General features: G+C 35.9%; 4 protein-coding genes across 7 annotated transcripts; 2 read left to right on the forward strand and 2 right to left on the reverse strand.

Moving 5' to 3' along the window:
• Nucleotides 1-1728: 1728 nt before the first annotated feature.
• On the reverse strand, nucleotides 1729-3056 carry LOC113501212 (PITH domain-containing protein GA19395). Its single transcript, XM_026882281.1, has 4 exons — nucleotides 2759-3056; nucleotides 2536-2657; nucleotides 2319-2423; nucleotides 1729-2175 (listed from the first exon to the last, which is right to left on the reverse strand). The coding sequence occupies exons 1-4, from the start codon at nucleotides 2939-2941 to the stop codon at nucleotides 1965-1967; spliced, it is 621 nt and encodes a 206-aa protein (XP_026738082.1). The 5' UTR covers nucleotides 2942-3056; the 3' UTR covers nucleotides 1729-1964.
• An 815-nt stretch (nucleotides 3057-3871) lies between these two features.
• LOC113501215 (thioredoxin reductase-like selenoprotein T homolog CG3887) lies at nucleotides 3872-5544 on the forward strand. Its single transcript, XM_026882285.1, has 3 exons — nucleotides 3872-4236; nucleotides 4320-4449; nucleotides 4790-5544. Exons 1-3 carry the CDS (start codon nucleotides 4067-4069, stop codon nucleotides 5108-5110), a joined length of 621 nt encoding a protein of 206 aa, XP_026738086.1. The 5' UTR covers nucleotides 3872-4066; the 3' UTR covers nucleotides 5111-5544.
• A 553-nt stretch (nucleotides 5545-6097) lies between these two features.
• LOC113501213 (WD repeat-containing protein 35) lies at nucleotides 6098-14562 on the reverse strand. Of its 3 annotated transcripts, none has more exons than XM_026882283.1 (23): nucleotides 14282-14562; nucleotides 14118-14192; nucleotides 13909-14020; nucleotides 13524-13663; nucleotides 13345-13447; nucleotides 13089-13249; nucleotides 12785-12932; nucleotides 12415-12545; nucleotides 12072-12275; nucleotides 11775-11889; nucleotides 11509-11622; nucleotides 11201-11423; nucleotides 10896-11121; nucleotides 10482-10651; nucleotides 10078-10293; nucleotides 9852-9995; nucleotides 9557-9677; nucleotides 9125-9256; nucleotides 8572-8665; nucleotides 8125-8300; nucleotides 7147-7233; nucleotides 6592-6701; nucleotides 6098-6432 (listed from the first exon to the last, which is right to left on the reverse strand). In XM_026882283.1, the coding sequence occupies exons 2-23, from the start codon at nucleotides 14139-14141 to the stop codon at nucleotides 6261-6263; spliced, it is 3123 nt and encodes a 1040-aa protein (XP_026738084.1). In that variant the 5' UTR covers nucleotides 14142-14192; nucleotides 14282-14562; the 3' UTR covers nucleotides 6098-6260. The 3 variants fall into 3 exon arrangements, with proteins under 3 accessions (XP_026738084.1, XP_026738083.1, XP_026738085.1); XM_026882282.1 differs by having other exon boundaries at nucleotides 14118-14200; XM_026882284.1 differs by lacking the exons at nucleotides 6098-6432; nucleotides 8125-8300 and having other exon boundaries at nucleotides 6618-6701; nucleotides 14118-14562.
• Nucleotides 14563-14691: 129 nt separating this feature from the next.
• Nucleotides 14692-25881, forward strand: LOC113501010 (sodium leak channel non-selective protein). 2 transcript variants are annotated; one of them, XM_026881979.1, is made up of 35 exons: nucleotides 14692-15040; nucleotides 15114-15299; nucleotides 15460-15683; nucleotides 15770-15898; nucleotides 15978-16123; nucleotides 16230-16338; nucleotides 16458-16657; nucleotides 16736-16896; nucleotides 16972-17139; nucleotides 17392-17583; nucleotides 17665-17802; nucleotides 17889-18095; nucleotides 18435-18664; nucleotides 19044-19166; nucleotides 19245-19433; nucleotides 19571-19750; nucleotides 19838-19958; nucleotides 20030-20161; nucleotides 20417-20584; nucleotides 20849-20916; nucleotides 21022-21162; nucleotides 21240-21360; nucleotides 21433-21566; nucleotides 21654-21819; nucleotides 22034-22228; nucleotides 22429-22646; nucleotides 22893-23116; nucleotides 23384-23520; nucleotides 23702-23838; nucleotides 24113-24272; nucleotides 24471-24575; nucleotides 24667-24730; nucleotides 24813-24903; nucleotides 24987-25069; nucleotides 25446-25881. In XM_026881979.1, exons 1-35 carry the CDS (start codon nucleotides 14933-14935, stop codon nucleotides 25559-25561), a joined length of 5271 nt encoding a protein of 1756 aa, XP_026737780.1. In that variant the 5' UTR covers nucleotides 14692-14932; the 3' UTR covers nucleotides 25562-25881. The 2 variants fall into 2 exon arrangements, with proteins under 2 accessions (XP_026737780.1, XP_026737781.1); XM_026881980.1 differs by having other exon boundaries at nucleotides 24987-25063.
• The last annotated feature ends 1 nt before the right edge of the window (nucleotide 25882 follows it).

Below are 25882 nucleotides of genomic sequence, written 5' to 3' on the forward strand. Positions count from 1 at the left end.
ATGCGAAGACTTTTTGACGTTTTCGCCTTAATGTGTTTTGAACTGGCGTACAACTCTTTTTTTTTTCGAAATAGCGTGCATCGCAGTAACGTCATTCGAATCCTCATATCACTCCCGATCCAGTGTTATCAGCGACGTCATATGTCAATCGAGCGAAGTTCCAACTTCTGCCCTTACCTACATGAATTAGCGCTAGTTCTCGAAACTAGCGCTTATTTGTGCACTAGAGTTAGGCTTAGTAGATGGTTCTTAAGTACAAATTCAGTTTCAATTCGATTGAAACAGAAATTGATTGTGTATATATAGACATATGAAAAAGTTCACGATTGTGTTATTGTAATCTAGTTGTTGCTCGCGTGCATGAAACAAAATGATCCCACGGAAACATAAAATCGGTATAAAAGTAATTTCTACAACTTTGCAATGCAAAAAGTGAACTAAAATGTTTAAATTACGCCTTAACCCATTTAGTGCCGAGCCCGCCCATCGGCGGGCAAAATTTTTTAACTTTCACGCCGAGACCGCCCATGGGCGGTTTGATTTTAAACTGCAATAACTTTACGAAATAACGTCAGAAAGTAATGAGATAATGTGTAATGATTTGTTTTATTAATATTGATTTGCAACTCAAATGGCCTGCTGATATTTGAAGTTTTGAAAAAAGGCAATTCCAAACTGTCATGCCGAGCCCGCCGTTGGGCGAACCGCAAGATTTTATGTCAGAGGTCCCAAACTTTTGTAAATATAAGTACGACTATCGGCTATTATTAAGTTATGTAAAAACTTCTCTGCTCGCTACTTCTTAAGCATGAATTTCGTGTATAAAAATAAAGTGTTATCATCTATTTCACATGAAGGTGTAAAACCTTCGAAACATTGATCAACAGAAAGTTCTGATTAAGTTGTGAAAAAATACTAAGATAAAACATTTGGAACGTCTCTTACTTAAAAAAAACCCTTCGGCAGGGTTTATTTTGGCCTAAACCGTCCCAGACAGCCGGTCGGGCCAAAACAAAGGGCTGGCGTTAAAAGCAATAAAGGCTTATATTATGCGTTCGCGTTATCTTAAGTCAAATTAATAGCACTTTCTAGGATTTTTTTGGATGCGATATCAAACGATTCATGTCGGAATTTGCAGCTTCATGCCGAAAACGCCAATGGGCGGGCAAAAATACATAATTAAGATATGGACCGCCGATGGGCGGGCTGCATAGTACAGTATGGAGGCAACTGGGTAATATTGTTACTCTTTAGATCGGCAGCGAATGGGTTAAACGTGTGAGGCTTGCACCTTGCCATTTGAAAAAGGCCATCAGTCTTATTACAAAAATATGCTTCACAACTAGTTTGAACCAAGACCAACAGTTCCTAAATTATTATGGTAGTGGAGTTATGGCAGGTATAAAAAGTGTTCAAATTACAAAACCAGGTCTATCAGGTATCAGTTAAACCGAGCATTGTCATTTCGAGTGTTATGTAACGGGTTTTTAACATCCATTTTGCAACTACTTTAAACTATTTCACTAAATTAAAATTTCTGCCTTATACCTTTATAAGCACACGGAATAAATCAAGTGCAACTGCTAATTATAATTATGCATAATTTATGTTCTAAAATGATGTGATGTCAAAGATAGTCCATAGTTAAACAAGGGGTCACACATATGTATCTTTAATACTATGGATGGTTAGATCTTTAATAAAAACTTCATTTTGTTAATAAGGATAAGTTAATAAGGTAATATATTTATAGCTTCATTAAACATATTATTATAAATAGTCCATGTATTGTAATAAGATAGCATTAGTTGACCTACAGGTACTTGAATAGGTAGTAAAAAAATAAATAATAAGAAAGTTAAATATTATATTTATACAGTTTTTTTGTAAATGCAAGCTATTCCAAACACTTAAAATACCTGATACTCATTTTGAAATCACAAGTAATCATAAATTAAGGCCACCTATTCAATTTGCTTAGATACAGAATCAGTATTTTTTAATTTATGATCATCAAGGTTTGGCCTAACTTCATATGTACAGATTGTCACACCATGCCTATGGCCCGGAGTCCATTCCCCTTTCAAACCTATATAGTCTATTTTAGTTTTTTCAGCTCCAAAATTAGCAGGAAAATGCATTGTTAAGTGAGAGACTGAAGAAAAGGTGACAATTCTGAAAAAAAAAACAAGTTGTTACATTTCAGAGTCGGTTATAATAATTTCCTGACCAATTTACCACTATGCTAGTGATAGCCTAGCAGTAAGACTAACAATATTCTTATAAATAATATCATAAAAAAACTACAGTAGACTTACTTTGGGGAATATTCTAGAACACCTTCACTATCTTTTTGAAGTTCAAAAACTTGATCCGGTTCCATTGATACATCATCAAAGGTCATGTTGGGTTTGTTTTTAAACCTAAAATATTACAATAATATATAATAACTTGTAGTATAATAGTATTTTATAAGAAAACATAGAAAACATTCTAATATCCCTATTAGAACAAGTACAAAAATATTATACTCACAATCTTAACTTTGCAGGATGAGAATCTGTGTCTTCAGAAGAAATTTTGATACCCTTTAATTTTACATTTCCAGTGAAAGGTATGTTAAATAGCAATTCCTCATCAGCATCACTTTCAACAAACTGAAATTATTTGTTTATATTACTTGGTATCAAATTTGCAGCACATTTGAAAACTTTGTAGAGGAAATAAAGTATAATCAGTTATAAAGAAGACCACTTACGTGAGTTCTGTCAAGTCTTTTGTCCCAGGGCTTAAATACAGTTTTACCAGACCCTTCCACACTTTCATTTAAACATTCTAGATTTTCTTTATCAATTTTTTCATAAAGGTTATATTGAATTCCAATTTCTTCAGCGCTACTATGGTCATGGTCATGATGACCATGGCAGTGATTGTGTGACATAATGTTTACACAATTTAATTACTAACAGAGCAGCATTTACTATAATAAAAGCAAAATAATGAACCGATCACTGAGAGTCAGTGTGTTCAATGTCAATAATAAATACTGTCAACTCATGCGTAGATTGACATTAATGACACTTCATTATCATCCACAGATTACACATATTATTGTGTTTTTTAAATTCTGTTTAGATTATTGTAAATTCCGAAATAGATGCAACCAATTTTTGCGCTCCTGATTCCGCGCGAAGCTATGATGGCTTTACAATGGCTTGAATGCATGACGTGCAAGTTCGATCCTAACTAAAGCAAAGTTACTTTTTCAAAGTTATGCAAAATTTCTTAATTATTGCAACAAACAGCGAAGGACAGATTTTTTTTTAACCTGAAACCTTAGACCCCCAGTAAGCTAGCATGGTTATAATCAATGCTCAATCCTTAGAGGAGGAATTTGTCCGCCTTTGGGACGTGTACAATCTGGTATAATATTATAGTATTATTATTCTTAAAATTAAAAATAAATTATCTATTAATAAAGTTCTATTAAAAATAATATTAACTCAAAAAATAGGGTTACCTCACAAGTTACATCCACTGATCCACAGCGAAGATTAATGTACAAAACAGCGTTTCTTTAAATTATGAATAAAAACAGCCTTGATGATAAACTCAATATATATTTTAAAAAAGCCCTCGGTTTATCAAATGAATTCACTTTATTACATCCTTTGTTGTTTGTTGTTGTTGGTGTTTTATGGTTATTGATTAAAATTCATTTTCTTTATCCTAGATCGACGCATGAGAATTGACTCATGCTCACGAGCAGATATCTCATTAGGATTCATATTCCATAGACAAGTATTTCAATCTCGGTACAGATTACCGAGTGTAATAGAGAATTCAACTCTATCAATTCACTGCCTGACTAATTTAACTCTTCGTCGTTCGAGTTCGCTTCGTACGTCTACTATCAGTCAGTGTGTTATTGTGCTTACTGATAAATTTATTATTGTTTAATCATCATCATATACTAACGTTCTGTTGTTAAATGTGCTACAATTATTGTTGTGCGAAAGTCACATAAAATAAGTTCGAAACGTTAGTTTCATATTGTGTAGATTCGATGATGATGTCTTTTTCAACTAATTTCTGTATTTCATTAAGTTTTCTCACTATAGTTATTACATGTATTGTTTTATCGAATGATAATTATGCACAAGCGAGTGAAAATGATGCCGAAAGCATTACTAAAATTGGACAAGGAGTAGGTCATATTATGAACATTTATTACTGGTAAGGTTACAATAATTTATTTATCACAGTTATGGAGTTATTGTTCTATCTAATTTTATTATTTATATTAAATTTGCTTTCAGTTATTCTTGCGGTTATAGAAAAGTATTTGAAGATTATGCAGGAATCATACAACAGAAATATCCTGAGATATCTGTTATAGGAGCAAACTATGATCCACCTGGCCTAAATATGTATTTATCTAGATTAATCGTAAGTATTAGACCTAAATTATCTGTGACGACTTTATTGATCTGAAATAAATAAATGAAACCCTTTGAATATGAGTATCTAGGAAGTTCCGCTAGAGTTCTATATCTTAATAATAATTAAATTAACAGTATCTTAAGCCAATGTGTTTTCGGATACCATTGAATAATTAAATTAAATGTAAGCAAATAACACTGTGTATGAACTCTTTGAGTGAGTTCTTGGATAATCAATGAGGAAAATAATTAAAAAACCTTATTTGAGTCAAAGCCAGTATCTGAAAAAAACAATTGAAACTAGGTATTTTGTAGGTTTATGATTCTATATAATTATAATGTTTTAGGGTTTTGGCAAGATGATCCTGATCATGTGCATACTAAGTGGAGTGAATATATTTGCATGGCTGAATAAGCCTCAGCCTGCATGGTGGAGTTGGTGTCTTGAGAACAAACTTTATGCTTGCATGATGATGTTCTTTTTAGCTAATATGATTGAAGGCCAGTTAGTATCATCGGGTGCATTTGAAATATCTCTGAACAACATTCCATTGTGGTCTAAACTTGAGACAGGAAGGATTCCACAGCCACCAGAATTGTTTCAAATCATTGACAATACATTACAGTTCTCAAAAATGGACCTACCTAATACTAATTTTGCACAATAATATTTTCAATGTAATTTGTTGCAATAGATTTTGAATGGGACTGTGGTTTTGATTAATAGGGTGAAATATTTGTACAAATTAAATTCAAACTTGTCCAAACATGACTCACTGCGAGCTATGAATTTTTATGGATATGAGATTCTTTTAAGAATTTCGATGAGAAGGGAAGTTAGTATGTTATCTAATGAATTATATATTATGTTGTCAAATACAAAATGTATGTTCTAACGATGTTGTGTTGTTGTAATCAACTATTGCATTTTTCTTAATAAACTTTAAAATTATTACTTTCACTTCTGAATAAATAAATAATTATGTTATGAAGATCATTAACATTCAATGGATAAATAATTATCTATTATGTTCTTAATAAATTGATCAAAATTATCATACAAACACATGCTTATTTATCTAGTCAGGATGATAATTTTCAATAATGAATAAAGAAAAAACAAGTTCTTTATTTGTAAAACCCTATTTAATTAAATAAAGATTTAGGTTACACAAATTTGTCTTTCAGTAACTAATAAATTATAATTAACCTTATCTAAACTACTTTTAAAGAAATAAGTAAGGACTACAAATAATTTATTTTATTGGACGGAGATAGTTTTATCACAGTAACATTGAATGCATTCAATGACATAGACTTATAATATATGTATGACATTTCTCGGAAAAAAGTTGACATTTATTGGCTTCGTGACAGCATTTCACCCACTTTAACAGGTGTTACAGAATAAATAATAAAAATTCTAATTTTGCTTTCTGAGACTTGCATTTGATAGAGAAGAATAACTCATGAGATATCATATCGGTGGGAATTATTTGTTATCATATCAACTGATTACAGTGAGTATCGTAGTTTTACACAAATTGTGATATTTACTCAATGTATGTAGAGTGGATGTGAATTTATGAGATCATTAACTGTATTCAGGAAAATAAAGTCATATTATAAAGAAACTTCATTGATATAGGTATTCCTTTTGAGAAGCGAAATGTGAATAATTAAATACGAATAAGTTAAATAACAGTTTCTTCCAATTTGATGTGCAAATATAATTGTACACCTTATTTCGTCAATTTCAATGAACCTAATGTATGTATTGATTTCATAGACTGACAGAAAAAGGGTCAACTTTGATGATTACGAAAGTTGGGCATGACACATAGGGCACGAATGTCGTAATACTAGTTCGTGTTGCTGAGCGCGTGCTCCGCAGGTGCCGCACGTCCACACGGTGTGCGGGGCCACTAGCGCGCGTCCGGACACCGCGCACTCGGGGAATTGGCTCGTGCATCCGGGACAGGTCGTCATCCTAACATTAATAAAAACATGAAATACAGGAACAACAAGTTCTAAAATTATAAGCCATCACGATTTCAGCAAACAATATTTTATGTTAATAGATGTTATCATTCCATTTTAAAATAATTAAAACAATTGAACAGAAAAAAGAAACAAACGATGTCCTTACCACTCCGGCATACTAGCATCGCAATTGGGACATTCGACCTTGTTCCCTTTTGCGTCTTTGGGTTTATACCTTGTAAATATTTCTATGGCCAAATTTTCAAATGTGTCAGGCTGCAAACAAAAAATCGAATTTATCAATGTGGCTTTTTCAAAGTTACATGTATTTGCTTAATCTTTCGAGACATCACTGACAAAACTGTGAAGAAAAACAACTTTTGGAAATCAGGATGCCTATTATCTGAAATCGTCAGCCTGCAATGAGCAAGTGTGGTTATCAATGCTCGAATTCTCTATAAGGGAACAGTGCCCGATTCTGCTATTTTACAATGGCTGATGAATGAATGGCAATTGAATTAAATTTGAAATTTTTCCTATTGTCTTAAACATTTTGCCAATACAATAATTGGAAGTTAAGAGAATACGAAAATTATCATTTTAAGACAAATTTCATTCATTCATCGGCCGTTGTAAATAGCAGAATTGGGGCCCAGGCCTGGGACGTATACGTAATCATTAAAGATTGATTACTTTTATATTAAATAAACATATATCTTACATCTATAGCTTCCAATTTAATCAAGGCCTTTGAACACAATTCAAATGCCCGAGCTTGAATTGCTATTGAGGCTATGGTACACCAAATCTGAAAATGTTAAAAATTATGCCTTATTCAACACATAGGTAATTATCTTGAAATATACAAATTCAAGACAAGCCAGAAGGAGAATGGGCTATAATAGTAGACAGCTACCTGCTTTTACTGTGCCAATGCTAGGCACTTATCCATAAGCATAATCAACAAGCCCTTACATTCGGTGAGTTTACGTCGAAATTCTATTTAGCTAAATTTCAAAAGTTGACTTGTTTGCTATTTGCTCTTGGTCTTGCTGGACCGGAAGGAAAAGCCATCTAGTTGTGGGCTGTTAGCATACTCCAAGTCTGGTTGCATTTCTCTGAGGGCTAACGCTGAGCGCTATCCGCTATCTAACCTATTTTTTTTTTTGTCCAGTGGAAATCCTCTCGGACATCCTTCCCCAAGGGGAAGGCGAAGGGGTGTGCCGGACTCCTACCGGCTAAAACCACTGGAATGCTTCCCGCTTCCTTTAGTCGGGGGCCAAGCGCCGCCGAACGCTTTCGCAGTCTACCGCGAACCCCGACATGGAAGCTCCTAAAAGAGCTACATCATCGTTGAGAGGAAGAGCAGTGTCTTCCTCATCGCTTTAAGAGGCGCGCCGTCCTTGCCCAGGTGCAGTACAGCAGTCTTCCCCAAGACTGCTGTCCGAGGCTAATCATGGTGGCTGGAGAAGGGCAAATTTTGCCCTTCTTCTGCCCCTTGCTCGTCGGTGCGTAGAGGATGGTCACTTCTCTCCCGTGTTCTCTCTGCGCTCTCATTGAGCGCCATCACTTCTTCGCAAAAATTAATGACGGCGCTCCAAGATTCTTCGCTCGAACTCATAGAGGCAACTACGGCAGAGAGGAGCGCTATCTAACCTATCCTAACATTGTCTAGGCTCGCAGTAGGTATCGAGCTGACCTGCGTGTGCTGCGCCGGGTGCAGCAGGTGGTGGTGCGCGGCGAGGCGGGCGGCGTGCCTGAGCGCGGCGTGAGCGCGCGGGGGCCGGGCGCGGGCCCCGGCCGCCGCCGCGCCCGCCCAGTGCGCCGCCGCCGCCGCCCGCCAGCAGCGCGCCGCCTCCCGCCCGCGACCACCCTCTGACACACGGTCAAACGATTTAAGTAATTGGAAAAGTGCAAAAGCCAAACAAAAGCGTAAATGACTGGAAGCTGCTATAGGTATTTCTTTTGAAGATAACTAAAAATATGATAAAAAGTGTCTTTAAATTAGCGAGGGAGAGAAACACCTCTTCCGGGCGCTTATCTGAAGACACTCACCATTCTCAAATTAACTTACATTACTAACCGTTTACATTTTTATAAGAGTAAAGCTAAACATTATATGAAGAATATACAATCTACAACTTACCGAGAGAACTTTGAGAATACAAATGACCGGCTAGAATATACATTTTCTTAATCTTCAGTGGTGAAGCCTTCTTGGAAGCCTCTATGTTAGCTAACTGAAAAATAAGTTTAATTGATATCAAGAAAACGGTCAAGTGCCAGTCGGACTCACGATACTGAGGGTTCTGTACAAATAAGCTAAAATCGACTGGGTGATAATCTACGAATATATATTACCGTAGGATTCGTAGTTAAACTTCGATTTTTACTATTAAATAGTGTATGCCTTTTTTGAGTCACTATAAATTAACCATAAGACCTATAGTATCACCAAAAAGCACACTAATAAATAGTTTCACTTTGACTTACTTTTAGTAATTGTTGTTATAGCGACACTACAAATAAATCTGTCACAATTTCAACTGTTTAGTGGACAAACAGACAACGGAACTTCAGAAATAGGGTTCTATTTTTGTGCTTTGGCTACAGAACCCTAAAAAGGTCACAAAAACGTACATTACCTACATTTTTAATTACAGCTTAAAAATTGACTTTATTTTTATAAAACTTCTCACCTGAAATGCCATCTCTGCTGCTTGAGTCAGTCTACCATTTTCCTTCAACTGCATTATACCATGTATTGATGGCACTAAGCTGACGCTGTCATTGATGTCCTCTAGAGCGCTTTGTTTTGCTAACCCGACCTCCTGTAAATGTGATGTAGCTTACTTAATCATTATTGACGCATAGGTTTACCTATCTAATGACCGCCTTCATCGTACATAGTTTTATTAACATACTGATGGGTAAAGTCCTTTTTTGTTCTGTTAATTAATCTTTATTAGATTCGACCCAAAACGACTTTTACATTGGAATACTTACCATTAGGCAAACCCATACTAATTCATACTGCCTCTCTCTATACTGACAAATACCCGAAGCTCACGCGGACGAAATCGCGGGCAACAGCTAGTAACTAATAAGTAAAGTACTCTTTATATTTCTACCTTATTTCTTGGTGAACCTGCATACAATTTTGATAAGGCTTCGTTATCTTCGAGGGCCATATAACATTTCTTCAAACCGTCAGTGTTATTTGACATTGTGTAATACTCAACTGCACTAGCCCTGTATCAAATAAATATGAAACTTATTACACTACCGCAAGGTAAGGAAAACTTAAACCATGTAATGCCACCTCATACTGAAATTTGGAATACTTTTTGCTGTGTTTGACTAAACACTGTATTATATAAATACTGGGTACCTACTACGCTTTTGTAGTTAATCATTTTTACTCACCAATTTTGTCTGTCAATGTAGTAATCACCGATGTTACTGTATGCCTGCTTGACTTGTGCGTCAGTTGTACTTGCAGACATTTTTAATAGTTCTACTACACGGAACCAATGGCCTAGCCGTTTTCGAAGAGCTATAGCCAAATCACTGAAATATGATAGGAATTAATGAAAAAAAAATGACTCTTTTACCAACCAGTTTGACGAGAATCGTGAGTTACGTTACATACCGCCTGTCTTCATTATGATATATCTTTTCAGCTGCATCAAAATCTTTGAAATAAGCTAATATTTCAGCCTTTTTCAGAGCATTTGAATGCAAAGCATTCAAACGCGAGACAAACTTAATTCCCGCATAATCATTGCGTCTGACAAATGCAGCTTCAGCTGTTTCTAATGCGGACTCAGATTCGAAGTTTTTTAAAGCTGCTTCAGCAAGCAGTAACCTGGAGACAAAAAGTGAATAAAACCCATATTTTTTTTACTATTAGGAAACATGAACAAGAATGAAAAAAGCTCAATTTGGGACAATTTTCGCAATACCATCCCATATTTTTTACAGCGCAGCCTTATAGGTAAAAAGGCATTTTCACAAAACTATAAATTATACGCGATAGACAGACACCAAACATACCAGAGTTGTGGATGAGGGTTATCTTTTATAAAGTTTTCTGCTTCTTTTAATCCTACTTTTTCAATAAGCTGTCGGGTATCCCTTAAAGACTTCACTTCGACTCGTACGATGTGCTGAGGTGTGCACTTATCGTCAACATTATCCAGGAGTGCCGTTGTGATTTCCAGTTCCTGAGAATTAAACACAACCTTTTTTTAATAACATTTTATTTTAATATAGGCACCCACAAATGTTCATGTAACCTAGATTCATTGATTCAATTCGAACACGTTTTTAAAATTTGCAAAACACTGGTCGTTCATTTGCAGACCAGTGTGTTTGCGAATTGAATGTTACTTTTACATCGTAAAAGTTGTTTTTATACAAGCCTACTAAGATATAAATATTAGGAAATGTTTAAGTTTTTACTCTTACCTTAAATCTACATAAGTATCCTTGCATGGTCAATGGCTCTTCGGGTTCAGTGTCTCTCATAACATAGAGCCTCGCTTTCTCGGCCACTGCTAGCATCTGGGGATTGTCCGACGCCCACAGGCCACTCCAGACATCTTTCCGTAAAGCTTGGCCTATACTAATATTATTTGCCATGTCGGTGTCCAACAAATACAGCGAACCGGGCTGATCGATAACATAGAATTTGCTACAAGTAAATAAAATATGATCAGCATTCGAATAAACAACTTAGTAGGTATTCAACTAATCACCAAATTTCAAATCACCTTGAGTTAGAATTGAGTCCTAACTTATAGGGCCGGGAATTCATGTTTATTGATGTGATTTTTTTAAGATTCACCAATGAAAACAATAGAATGGAGCCTGAATCTCTTCCCACTAACAAATGACTGTCTGAACTCGCGATACAGCATATTGTATCGTCCTGAAAACCCGCGTCATTGGACGTGGCCGGTGATCCATCAGCCTGATACAAATGTTCCGTAGCACCTAAAATAAAATTTATTGAAAGTAGGTATGCAAACTTTCAAAAATGTCGTATTTATAACAATGTCTAACAATTTTTGTTACTTACGTGGTCTCGTTGGTGTAGAGAATTTCCATATTATAAATGATTCCTTCGAGGCTGCGACCACTATTGCTTTGCTGTTAATCGTTACGTATGCTACTGGAATGCTGACTGCCTTAGCTGTTTTTTTAAGAAAACATGATATGATAAACAAATATTCATGACTAAACTTAATGTACCTAACTAAGATGCGATAAGTACAGGAAGGTAACACACCTTACACCGTCCTCGCATAATTGAGGTCAAAGCTAGCAGGTATTATTATTTCTTACCATCACATTGAATACCCTGTTGATTTGAGACAATAACTTGCCCTAGAGTCGCTATCACGCAGTATTCATCCACAGCGCACATATCTATGACATCAGGGATATGATTAATCCAGGACTGAAATAATACGAAATATTTTTATCTATTAAACAAAAATAATACTAATAATCGCAATGCAGAGTGTATTCTTTTTCATTAGCGTAAAAATACATTATGCTAATGATTCACATATCGCAATTCGGAAAAAAAGAGTAACAGAAATCTATTTTGTAGTAAATAGCTGATGATCTAGCACATACCTGATGAGTTACTGTATCCCAAAACGTAACAGTTTCACTGCTTGATACATAAGCCAATGTATTCCCGTAAAACGCATATTTATGATCCATTTTGACATTAGCGAAATATATAAACGAGTCAATGGCGATAGCAAGACGTAACGACTTTTTCTCCCATGACAACGCTCTCATTGAACCGCCTGGTACGCGTAAAGTGCGAATATGCTAAAAACAAATACCAATGTAGTGTGGCGATTTTTGAGAAATTATTAGAGAAGAGTGTTCTATTTTTTATGTTATATACTATTTTTTTTACTTTTCCTACAAGATTGCTTGTAAGTATGTATATTAGTTTAAACATCACCTCTCCATATGCACCAAAGAACTGAACGACATTTGTTTTATCAGTAGTACAGCCTGCTGCTGCCATGATTGTGCCATTGTGGTTCCAATGGCAGTCAATAATTGTCATGTTTGTTTCGATTATCACGCTATCTAAAAAAAAACCGTCAGTTAGCGAGGTACTTGTTGCTTGTTGCGGAAAAAGGTAGGATATCTTTGTCTAAGTTTTAGGTTTATATATCACAGTTTAAGTGTGCAATATTTAAATCTTTGTATAATATTTACTTATTCTGTGCACTTCAACACAAGTAATGAATGTGGCTTAAGAGTCTGCTAAACTAAAATAAGACGTGCGAAACGAAAAGTAAAATTTCCAATATTCTCTTATTTACCTTCCTCATTGCAATTTTTCATCAATAATATAACTCCACTCCTGTAACATATGGCTAGGACGGGCCTGTTTGGTGGTACAGTACCAGAGTACCAATCCATTGTTACTACCTCCATTGAACCTGATACTCCTTGTATGGCAACAGGCATCTACAAAGCATTGCATTTTATTTGTATTCAAAGTTTATAAAATGTCGTATCTATCTGGAAAAGTTTGGATACAAATGTCTTAAAAACTCTTTCTTTATTTTGACTGATTGATTTGAGAAACCTTTGTAACTCCTATTAAATTTCCTATATACATACAGTAAAGTTTCCTTGATCATCATAAAGGTGTAGCTCTCCATTGGAAAGAGCAAATAGTAGTTGTGAGTTATCTGGCGACCATTGTACTGCAGCAAGTCCTGGCCCTTTAATATCCTTGCCCCAAACTCTAGAACCATCTACTGACCCTACAATAACAGCTCCTATAAAACAGAATAAATATCTATTAATTAACAAAGGTTTGAAGGTAATAAATAAAAATTTTCGTTACTCAAGAACTTTTAGTTACATAACTTACCATCTTCATAAGCAATGCAAATCTTTTGGCCGTCAGAGCCCCACGCCATACTTCTCACAGTCGATTTGTTTCTGTTATTTATCATCTCCTCGTACCAAGAGCCCTGAAAAACATAATATATTAATTTACTTCAACTGGTTCATGAATATTATTTAAAATATATTTAGGACTGTATATACCTTGTATAACATCCAGACAATGATGACACCATGTTCATCACTAGTTGTAAGCTTTTGGAAAACTTCATTCCAAATTGCCACACATAACTGTCCTGTGTGTCCTTCTAAACTTAGGTTCATTGAAAGATTTCCTCCACCACCTGATAATTAAATTATTTTAATGTCTTAATGCTACCCAGTATTTTTTTATCTTCTCTAAATAGGTACCAAAGATCATAAGATCTTGCGATTTCTGTCCGCGCCTACAGCAATGTAGACTGGTCTATTTCAATTTAATTATTATTATTTTTAGCTAATTTTAAAGTAAGACATTAAAATGGATTAAAAATTAATACAGGATAGGTAAATTTGTTATTTACTGTTTTTATTGGAATTGATAGCTTACCAGATTCCAGTTTGAGCACTTTTAACATGCCTTCTTCTCCACCAACTGCAATATATCCTGATGAATGGTTCCATGATATGCATGACACATTGGATTGTTTCGGTATCGCAATCTAAAATATTAGACATTACAGACAAAAATCTAAAGATCATAATTTACAAATCCCATGATTACTATAGAAACACTTGATGACAACAAAACATAATTACCTTCTTACTCATATAAATGAACATTTTTGCGAGTTATTTAGGCTTTTCTTGGTAGAAAATCACATTTAATCGTGCCTATATAACTAAAAGAAAAAGTTATAACTACTTTTATGTCATAAAGTCATGAACTATCAATAACATTCAAATTTCAAATAAATTTTCACCAGATATTTGCAACGCCTCTTTAAAACCACAAAACAATAGTTTTAGTTGGTATTTATTCACAGTAAAATTCGGCAGATACTTTATCAATCTACAAGTTATTTATATTGTTTTCTAAAAGTAACAAACAACAAGACAACAACAACAACAACAAGGAACAGTATTTCCACCGGCGCGCTATGGCACAGACGGTTTGCTTGACAACTCTCAGTTCAGAAATTATTTGAGACGAAAAGCTTGCTTATGTACATATTGTGTAGATAAGAAATATGATAAAATGAAACTGTCGGCCCTAATTATTTTGATTTATTTTATCATAAAAGATACATTTTTATTAAAAATATGTATTCAAATTGATTAAATTGATTTCATTCCTTTTGTTTTTATTTATTAAATTATTCAGTTTGGTAACCCTGCCCAACGAAATCAAAATAATCGATAAAGTCAGGCAGTTTTATTCGTACAGCAAACTTTTCAGTTTTTCCACTTGAAATAATTTCCTTTAGCAACAATACTTTCTAATAAACCTAGTTAACAATATTATGTTAACTATCTTTTCGGGCATTAAGTCGAAACTATTTCTGGTTTCGAAGTTCGGCTTATAGCCGACATTTATTTAACGCAAGATTTCAAATAAAATAATTATTAAGTTCATGAAAATGTTGGGTCGAAAACAAAGCCTAAAAGGGGAACCGGTACTAGCAGACTATGGCCCCGAAGAATCCCTAAACGAAAGTGCCGACATAGAATGGGTTAATAAGGTAAATAAGTGTAAAAAAATATTACTTTAATAAATTAAATTTCAATTAAAATAACGCATTTATTTTGTTTCAGTTATGGGTTAGAAGAATATTAAGATTATGTGCTTTATTAAGTTTAATGTCAGTTTCTTTAAATACTCCAAAATCCTTTGAAAAATATCCATATTTACAAACTATAACATTTGCAGTGGATTGTTGTGTTACTCTTCTATTTACTGCAGAAATGATAGCCAAAATGCACATAAGAGGAATATTAAAGGTTTGTTATTTATTCTTTTGTACTTTCATAAGTGTATGTTATGAAATAACAGTTTATTATAAGATAATTTTGTACCAATACAAAAAAAAGTTTATTTATAAGTAACTCATGAAACAAATAAATAATTAATGTGCCTAATAAACAAATTATTTTATTGCAGGGAGATGTAGCATACCTGAAAGATCACTGGTGCCAATTTGATGCTTCTATGGTATTTTTTCTATGGGTGTCAGTTTTATTGCAAATGTTTGAATTGACTGGTATAGTGCCAAGATATAGTTATTTAAGTATTTTACGGGCACCCAGACCTTTAATAATGATTAGGTTTTTAAGAGTATTTTTGAAATTCTCTATGCCAAAATCTAGAATCAACCAAATATTCAAGTAAGTGTCCAAACTATGTATTTTATTATTTTGTTTTGTCCATTTTGTCCACCATTCTTAACAATTGTTTTTTTCTATTTATACAGGCGGTCAAGTCAACAAATCTATAATGTGACCCTCTTCTTCTTGTTCTTCATGTCACTGTATAGCTTGCTAGGAGTACAGTTCTTTGGAGAATTAACACACCACTGTGTCAGGAACTACACAGATCCATAGTAAGCATCAATTGCCTTCATAACTATGTTATGTTTTCATCTGTTGATCAATGTATAATTCTTTGAAATTATTTTTCAGTCAAATAACCATAAACTCATTAGCCATCCCTGATACATTCTGCTCTCCTGACCCTGGCTCAGGCTATCAGTGTCCTCCAGGCATGAAATGCATGAAACTACATTTATCAAAATACATCATGGGTTTTAATGGCTTTGAGGAATTCAGTAAGTTGATTTTTGCCTGCATATAGGAACAATTATACATAAAAGTCTAATTATAATTATTTCTCAATATTAAAATAAACTTATTAAAATATTTCTTATTTTCTAGCAACCAGCTTGTTTACTGTCTACCAAGCCTCTTCACAGGAAGGTTGGGTTTTCATAATGTATAGAGCTATTGATTCATTACCTACTTGGAGATCAGCTTTATACTTCAGGTATATCCAACTCATTAAAATTTATATAAATATGTTCAATTGAGAATGTATTCCTTAGCCAATCTTGTTTAGTTAATTTCTTTCATTCATGTCAGAAATAATTTATTTATTTATTTCAGTACTATGATATTTTTTCTGGCCTGGCTAGTAAAGAATGTTTTCATAGCTGTAATCACTGAAACATTCAATGAAATAAGAGTGCAGTTCCAACAAATGTGGGGGGTAAGGAACCCCATTACAAAAGGTAGCACAACACAGTTCTTTACAGGAGATGATAATGGATGGAAACTGGTTACCATTGATGAAAACAAACATTCAGGTATCACATCTATATCCCCATATTCGACTTTCATTATTAAATATTTTGAAAATGTAATGTAATATTTGTAACTTACAGGAAGTGCACCAGAAATATTTCACAGATTACTAAGATCTGCATATTTTCGCTTATTAGTCATGGGGGTTGTATTAGCTAATGGCATAATAACAGCAACTATGAATTTCAAACATGATGACAATCCAAGAGAGTTTTTTTACGAAAAATATTATTACATAGAGGTATGTGGACATTAATCACTTGTCTGACAAGAAATAGTTGTGTTACAAATAATATTTTTAAATCAACTATTTCAGATTGCATTTACAATATTTCTGGATTTGGAAGCACTAATAAAGATTTGGTGTTTGGGGCTAAAGGGTTACTTCAAGCACTCAGTCCATAAGTTTGAGTTGCTTTTGGCTATTGGGACAACAATCCATATTATACCCCAACTTTACATGTCAGGTTTTACATATTTCCAGGTACATTTTAATATTATTATTATCTGGCGTAACACTCGTAGCAGACTAGCAGCTGTCTTCCTTGTCCAACCTGTTAATTGAATGAGCCATGACAACATGTTCACATAGTTTGTTTCATACTTTAACTACTCTGTTAGCAAGAAATGCAGAAATGCATGCAAGTAAAGTAATAATTATTCTGTGGCTTTTTACTTGCTTAGCCAATACGATTGTCCACAACCTTACCTAAAGCTTTTTTTGTCGTATTTCCAGGTACTTCGAATAGTGAGGCTAATAAAAGCGTCGCCACTATTAGAAGGATTTGTCTACAAAATCTTTGGACCAGGAAAGAAATTAGGAAGCTTGATTATTTTTACTATGTGCTTACTTATCATCAGTTCTTCTATTTCAATGCAGCTGTTTTGCTTTCTATGTGAATTTACAAAATTTGAAACTTTCGATGAGGTATGACGCAGCTTCTTTATTATACCTATTTTATAATTTATTATTATGAATTACCTTTATTTACAAAGTAATTATTTTCAGGCATTCATGTCTATGTTTCAAATCCTTACTCAAGAAGCCTGGGTCGAGGTCATGGATGAGACTATGGTTCGAACAAGTCAAACATTGACACCTCTGGTTGCCATTTACTTCATATTATACCACTTGTTTGTCACTTTGGTAAGATACTTTAATCCATTAGTTTGAAATTAATTGTAGTTAAAAAATTGAGGCTGGCTTTTACATTTGGTTGACTTTTATTCCAGATTGTATTGTCGCTTTTCGTAGCCGTCATTTTAGACAATTTGGAGCTCGATGAGGATATAAAAAAACTAAAACAGCTTAGATACCGCCAGCAAAGTGCTGAAATTAAAGAAAGCCTACCATTCAGACTGAGAATATTCGAAAAGTTTCCTGACAGCCCTCAGATGACAAAGTTACATAAAGTTCCAGGGGATTTCAATCTACCAAAGGTTTGTAATAGTCTTTACTTTTGCTTCATAACTACTGTTATAAGATTAGAACAATGAGCGCAAGTAATAGTCAGTATAAGTGAACACAATAGATACATGGCTAAATGTCGCCCTTAGCTGTCATGCTGTCCTAGTGATTGTCCACTGGAATGTACAGACAAACAGACATTTTCGAATGTCACTTACCTAAGTCTCGTTCTTGCTTATGATCTGTTAGGTACAGCAACTCAAGTTATTCTGTAACATTACTCCTTTCTAGTTATTTGTCTGTTATAAGCAATCATAACTTAAAGTATATACTCTTAAATGATATTCAATACTTTTAATTTGTGGCTGTAGGTCCGAGAGTCGTTCATGCGTCAGTTCGTGTGCGAGGTGGACGGCGAGGAGGAGGTGGGCGTGACGGGCGGCGGCGGCGACGTGTCGCGGCGCGCCTTCGAGTACATCGGCGTCGCCAAGATCGCCTTCCCCTACCGCAAGCGCTGCCTCGTCAAGACGCTGGTCGTGGCGCCGCCCTCGCAGCGGCCCAGCTCTGCGCTTAGGAGACATGTCGTCAGCTCTATCATTGAGTAAGTTGATAGTGGCCAGTAACATTCAATATATTGTTATTTTCTTATTAAATTACTGTTTCTTGAGATACTTTATGCAAATGCATGGTGTATACCACTGACCTATTTATCATTACACGGATCATCGAAGGCACATAGGCAGTTTGAATTCATGTCTTTATGAACTGTTCATGTGTGAAATGTTTTATTTTATTTTCATAATTTATTTAAGTTACGTTTTAACCTTTACAGGTAAAATATGTTGCTGTAATTCATCTTGCAATTCAGGTTTATTTTTTTGTTTAATTTTATTTTCAATTTATTTTTTTATTCAAAGTATAACAGTTCTTCTATTTTAAACTACTATTTAAAATAATAGAATACAATATTGATGTTGCAGAGACTCGAACAATCATAGGCCTCTACTCGGCGATTCGGCCATGCTAGCGACCGGGGGCAAATCGGGCCTTAAGCCGCAGGGAACAATTTCTAGTGCAAAACAACTGCGCGTCGATCAAAAGAAGTATGTATTTAAATCGGTATTGATATAGTGCAGAGTTAATACTGACTGATTAACGTGCTCGCGCTATATGGCTCTCAGGTTCGGCTCGCGCTCCATCCGGCGGTCGGTGCGCAGCGGCTCCATCAAGCTGAAGCAGACGTACGAGCACCTGCTGGAGAACGGCGACATCGGGGCCGCCTCGCGCGTCGTGCCCTCCTCGCGCGCGCGCCCGCCCTACCTCGACATCCGCCTGCTGCAGGCCAAGCGCCAGCAGGCCGAGATGAGGAGGTCACCACTTCAAAAAAACTCTCTAATTTAGTCTCTCAGTAGTCCTTCCTCGTTTAATCCTAGACTTTGGACATACAAATTTTATCAGTTCACGCAAGAAGACAGCACAGATTTTTATAATTTGTTTTTATTATCAGGAATCAAAGAGAAGAGGACTTACGCGAGAACCACCCCTTATTCGACACGCCATTGTTGATAGTACCGAGAGAGTCCCGCTTCAGGAAGATATGTCGCGCCATCGTAGACGCGCGATACGACGCCCGACTAAGAGACCCTGTAACTGGCAATGAAAGAAAAGTGCATTACAAAAGTTTTCAGTAAGTATTATATTGTAGCACACTGGAAGTCAATAAAATTTTCTAGATGCCTTTTTGCTTGGACTTAATAAATTCTTTTATTTACAGTAACTTCCTTGGCCTAGTAACATATATGGACTGGGTGATGATCATGGTCACCACCCTATCTTGCTTGTCGATGATGTTTGAAACACCTACGTATAGAGTTATGGAGAACTTTGTACTGCAGGTAATGATTAACTGAATAAGATTAATAAAATAATGATCGTGACAAAAAATATGTATATAATTTTATTCTAGATCGCCGAGTATGGATTCGTCGTCTTCATGAGCTTGGAGCTGGCGCTTAAAATTCTTGCGGATGGCTTGTTTTTCACGCCGAAAGCCTATCTCAAAGATGCAGCTGCAGTACTTGATGTTTTCATCTACATTGTAAGTATTTAATTTGAAGTTATTCTGAAAATAGAGACATATTCCTCAAAAAAAATGAGTGCTATAACTTTGTCGTTGCTGGTCAGACGGATTTACTTATTTTTGGCTTTATTTAATCTACAATATATAAATCCTCTTCTTGACCATCTTCTCCCTCTCGCGCCCTCGTCGTTGTATCTCCATATCTCGGTCTCCCTTTCCCGCGCACTGTTCCCAGTGCAGTCGTTTAGGTGGTAGTGCAGCGTGTGTGCGCAGGTGTCGCTGACGTTCCTGTGCTGGATGCCGCTGCGCGTGCCGCCGGGCTCGGCCGCGCAGATGCTGATGATCCTGCGCTGCGTGCGGCCGCTCCGGATCTTCACGCTCGTGCCGCACATGCGCAAGGTCGTCTACGAGCTCTGCAGAGGGTTCAAAGAGATATTATTGGTAAGTATTAAATGTCAGACATAAAACACTGACGCCAGTGTCGTGAAGATCAGTCTAGACCGACTCTGTAATATCTATATTTCCTAATGTCTATACTAAAAAAGACCAAGAAAGGTCTCGCTTCCATGTGTCGATATGACCTTTAAAAATAAGAAAAAGGGTATTTTCGCTTTAAGGAAGTAAAAGACAAACATCTTCAGATTTACTAACACAATACTCAATAATGATTATTATAATTTAACAATGGTTTTCATTCATTCACAGGTATCTACACTGCTGATCTTATTGATGTTTGTGTTTGCAAGTTATGGTGTCCAGTTATATGGTGGCAGGTGAGTGAAATAAATATTACTTAATGTATATAATAAATCATCAGTATCCTAAGTCTTCTGCTTTTTGGGCGCTTAATATAATTATAAATCGTTTTGTATTTTAAGGCTGGCAAGATGTAATGACCCTACTATAACAAGGCGTGAAGATTGCGTCGGTGTATTTATGCGTCGCGTGTTCGTTACAAAAATGAAGATAAGACCAGGACCAAATGAGACATTCCCATCTATGCTTGTACCCAGAGTATGGTATGTAAAACCCACATTTAAAAATATTCCGTAATTCACTCACTGATGTAGATATTAATAATAATCGTTTGTTTCAGGGCCAATCCGAAACGATTTAACTTTGATAACATTGGAGATGCCCTTCTAACATTATTTGAAGTGCTTTCATTCAAAGGCTGGTTGGATGTTAGAGATGTATTGATCAAAGCTCTGGGACCGGTAAGCTTGTGATCTTAAAAATAATATTGTCACTTCTGTTCAGTTGTTTTAAATATTTGTTTATATGTTCAGGTCCATGCTATCTACATACACGTTTACATATTTTTGGGCTGTATGATTGGATTAACCTTGTTCGTCGGTGTAGTGATTGCTAATTACTCAGAAAACAAGGGAACTGCTCTATTAACTGTTGATCAGCGGCGTTGGTAAGATATATAAATATATTATCACTTCAGTCGACTTAAATGAATTCAGACATTTCAAGATTGTATGTGAATATCTATTTATTTCAGGTGTGACCTTAAGAAGAGATTGAAAATCGCTCAGCCCCTGCACTTGCCCCCTCGCCCGAACAAACGTAAAGTCCGCGCTTTCGCATATGACGTGACACAGAACTTGAGCTTCAAACGAGTCATCGCCATCGTAGTTTTGATCAACAGTGGGCTTTTGGCAGTAACGGTGAGTTTACAGTATATCACAATCATTTAGAGTTCATTTTTTACACCTGTGCTGAAGATATTATTAACTAGCAATTACTCGCGGCATTGCCTGCTTGGATGTCGGCTATGAGGGCAAAAAAAGCCTATATCAATTTTTGGCGTCACTATATCTTGCTCTTGTTTCATTCGGGCTCATTGGCCAACCGCTGCAATGAAATCGTGTGTTGTCACAGTGGTCTCGCTACTCGCCGTACACCGAGCAGCTGGCACTGACATCAGCGCTCCTGACGCTGGTGTTCGTGGTGGAAGTGCTACTCAAGACCATCGCTTTCACGCCGCGCGGCTACTGGCAGAGCCGCCGGAACCGATACGACCTCCTTGTCACCGTCGCTGGCTGTATATGGATATTCATGCATTTTACTTTAATGGTAATATACACTAATCAATGAAACGGTTTTAAAGCAAGTCAATATTTTATGTTAAAACATACTTCCCAGTTTCTTTCAAGTAAATAATTGTAGGTTAAGCACCCTCCAGTAATCTGGACGGTTGAATTTAACCTCAGAGATAACTGTGGGCCAGAAATACCATAACATAATAACTTAAGTCTTACATTTCTGCATTTTAGAACGACCTGTCATATTTCGTTGGGTTCATGGTGGTTATTCTTCGTTTCTTCACCATCACTGGCAAGCACACGACCTTAAAGATGTTAATGCTGACCGTCGGAGTGAGCGTCTGCAAGAGTTTCTTCATTATATTCGGCATGTTTCTGCTCGTTTTCTTCTATGCCCTGGCCGGCACCATAGTATTTGGTAATGTGAAATACGGCGAAGGGATTGGAAGGTAAAATACTTGATTTACTATCATCACAATCATGTCACCCTGAGGTCTCTGCTTTTTCCTGCCATTTTTTTCCGTCCAACACATTCCTCATCCATTAAATGCTAAATTACTGTGTACAAGGCACGAAGATCACAAAATTCCCGATTACTAAATCCTTTCAAATAATTGTATCATATATAACTGGATGCCTTATTATTTGAATTAATTTTATAATTCGCATAGTCTCACTAAGATCTACATTTTCAGGAGAGCGAACTTCAACTCGCCGATCCACAGCGTGGCCATGCTGTTCCGCATAGTGACGGGCGAGGACTGGAACAAGATCATGCACGACTGTATGGTGGCGCCGCCCTACTGCACGCCCGCCGATAACTACTGGGAGACCGACTGCGGGAACTTCACCGCCTCACTCGCATACTTCTGTACCTTTTACGTTATCATCACGTATATTGTTCTAAATCTACTTGTGGGTCAGTACTATAAACCCATGTTTCCGTTTTGATGAAAATAATTTGTCCTGAAAGTAATCACGACTGTGGCTTGTTCCCACGTTTTTTTTACAAAAATCTTGCACCCACGTCCATTATTTAACATTTATCAGAAGATGAATTATATCACATACCTTAAACTATATATAACTTTCTTAATATCTACCTAAAAAATATATATATATTACAAAGATACGCGTCCTGGGTGTGATGTGGCTAAAAATTACGAGCTTCTCTTTAATATTACAGCTATTATCATGGAGAACTTTTCGTTATTCTATTCAAACGAAGAAGATGCCCTACTATCGTACGCTGATATCAGGAATTTCCAAAACACGTGGAATGTCGTTGATGTACACCAAAAAGGTGTCATACCAGTCAGGAAGGTAAATTATTATTTTATTTAAAACTTCTTACTCCATTTCCATCTTTTTGTCTTAGCCCGTTAGTTGTGGTCTTTCTTTTCTTAAAGAATCCCTCGTGTTTTTTTATGTAAAATCGTTTCACCAAAGTATAACAAACAGACTAAGTATTTTCCGCATTTATGATGATAATTCCGTTTTAAAGGTCAAGTTTATACTGCGCCTCCTCAAAGGCCGTCTAGAATGCGACACGCACAAAGAGCGGCTGTTGTTCAAATACATGTGCTACGAACTGGAGCGACTACATAATGGGGAAGATGTCACCTTCCACGATGTCATCAAGTATGTGCACGAGTATTTTCTTCTATGGAATTCTCTATATTTAATATTTCAATAAATTTTTGTCCACGGCCTCACACGCGTTGAAGATAGTTTTGTCTGCAAAAAGTATCCTATAAATTTGTGTCAGCTTGTGCTCTATCTCAAATTTTATCGAAATCCATTTTCTTCTACTTTTTCTTGGTGTGGTGATGAGTGATGGGTAAATTGAGAGGCGTTATAACCTCAATTACTCGGCTATCCGTGCAGTCCTATCTATAATTCTTTTGTATTACAGCATGCTATCGTACCGTACGGTGGATATTCGTAAGTCACTGCAAATGGAAGAGTTGCTTGCTCGGGAAGAGTTCGAGTTTTTGATCGAGGAAGAAGTCGCGAAACAAACTATAAGGACATGGCTTGAAGGATGCCTCAAAAAGATACGAGCAAATAGTAGCGTAAGTAGAGTCCAGTTATTATAGACAACATAACTTTTAGTACGACTTTAGTAACATTAGGCAATGGTCATCTTACTAATCTTAAATCTAACCACTTCCTAAAGTACTGACTTGTGTAAGCGAAATGGCACACCGTGCGTCTCTCTTTTAATATTGGAACAGGAAAAAACAATAAGGCAGTAAATTGTCATGTTTCAGAAGCAACAAACTAGTCTGATAGCTGGCCTAAGGAAAACAAATGAACAGGCTGTCGATATGAGCAACGAAAAGGTTGATAAAGAGAAATTAGAAGCAGAAACTCAGGTATTCATATTATTTTTTATATAACTCCAATATTTTCTTTTGACGTAAAAGATGATAAAATTGTGACTAAATGTATTGTTATAATTTATAGCAAGTCGTAGCCAACATAGGCCGTACGGAAATGACAGAATCTACATCACAACCTGTTATATCAAGTAAGTGGACTTCTAGACTTCAATATATTATGTGAAATTAAATTATTTAAATGTTCTGATCATTAAACTATTTATTTTTAAGATATATCTTCGTCATTTGAGTCGCAACCAAAGAGGTCTTCAACAAAAAGTCAATTTAAAAGGCCTGGGTTACCATCTGTTACAATTCCAAGGTAAGAAATATACAAGTAAGTAAAATATATCACTCAAATTACATCTTAAATGAAAAATAATATTTTGTACTTTTTTTTTGTAGACCTGAGAGTCCGATCAAAAAGTACCTCCAACCAACACTAAGTGATCCACATCCAACCCTTATGAAGAAGTCTTCTAGTAAGTGTAAGTCGATTTCATATGAACCTTTTACATTCCTGATTTGTTTTTTTCGTTTTAATTACCAGTACCAACCGTAACGTATTTGTTTTTGTATTTATTTGGTAGTGAAGTTTGTAAAGTAAAAGTTTCACTATTTCAGAACATTAATTGTAGATGGTACCATTAAGAACATGATCTCTTAGTTTTACCGATGCGACAGGTAAAAAAAGGTAACTAGAGACAAGCCCACTAGGTATTAATACTATTTTCCCACGGCTTGCTTGCTATGTAATTCGTAATGGTGGCGTTCCGGTAACGGTTTAGCCGAGTAGCGACTACTTTCAATGAAATTTATGGAAAAATAGCTGTAGCTAATGAATGTGTTGCGTGTCGTGCGCAGCGACGGTGAAGAGCAACAGCCGCGTGTCGCACAACAGCGCGCGCGACCAGCCCGCGCTGCACGACGTGCACGCCTGGTGGGCCGCGCACGTGGCCGGCCGCGCGCGCGACGAGTAGCGCACTCTACTGTACTGCACAACTAGTAGCAGGAGTACCTCTACTTAGTGGGAGAAAGCGCAGCTCATTTCTTTTCATATACATAATTACATCTCGAAAGTAGCTACCGTACTATATTATGTCGCCAGCTCTTCCTCCCGCACCTAATTTAAATTCGACCTAACAGTAGTATATTTGATGAAAGTCTGTAATGTTATCGCCAAAGACATGTTTTAAATTGTTAGGTGTAGATTTGATAAATATATTTTAAAATGTTACCCAAATACGATGAATAATTTTATGTGTTGTTAGTAGAGTAATAATAAAAAATATTAAAAGTTT

The sequence above is a fragment of the Trichoplusia ni genome, chromosome 15 (genome assembly GCF_003590095.1).
Source record: "Trichoplusia ni isolate ovarian cell line Hi5 chromosome 15, tn1, whole genome shotgun sequence".
In the NCBI taxonomy this organism is placed as follows: Eukaryota; Metazoa; Arthropoda; class Insecta; order Lepidoptera; family Noctuidae; genus Trichoplusia; species Trichoplusia ni.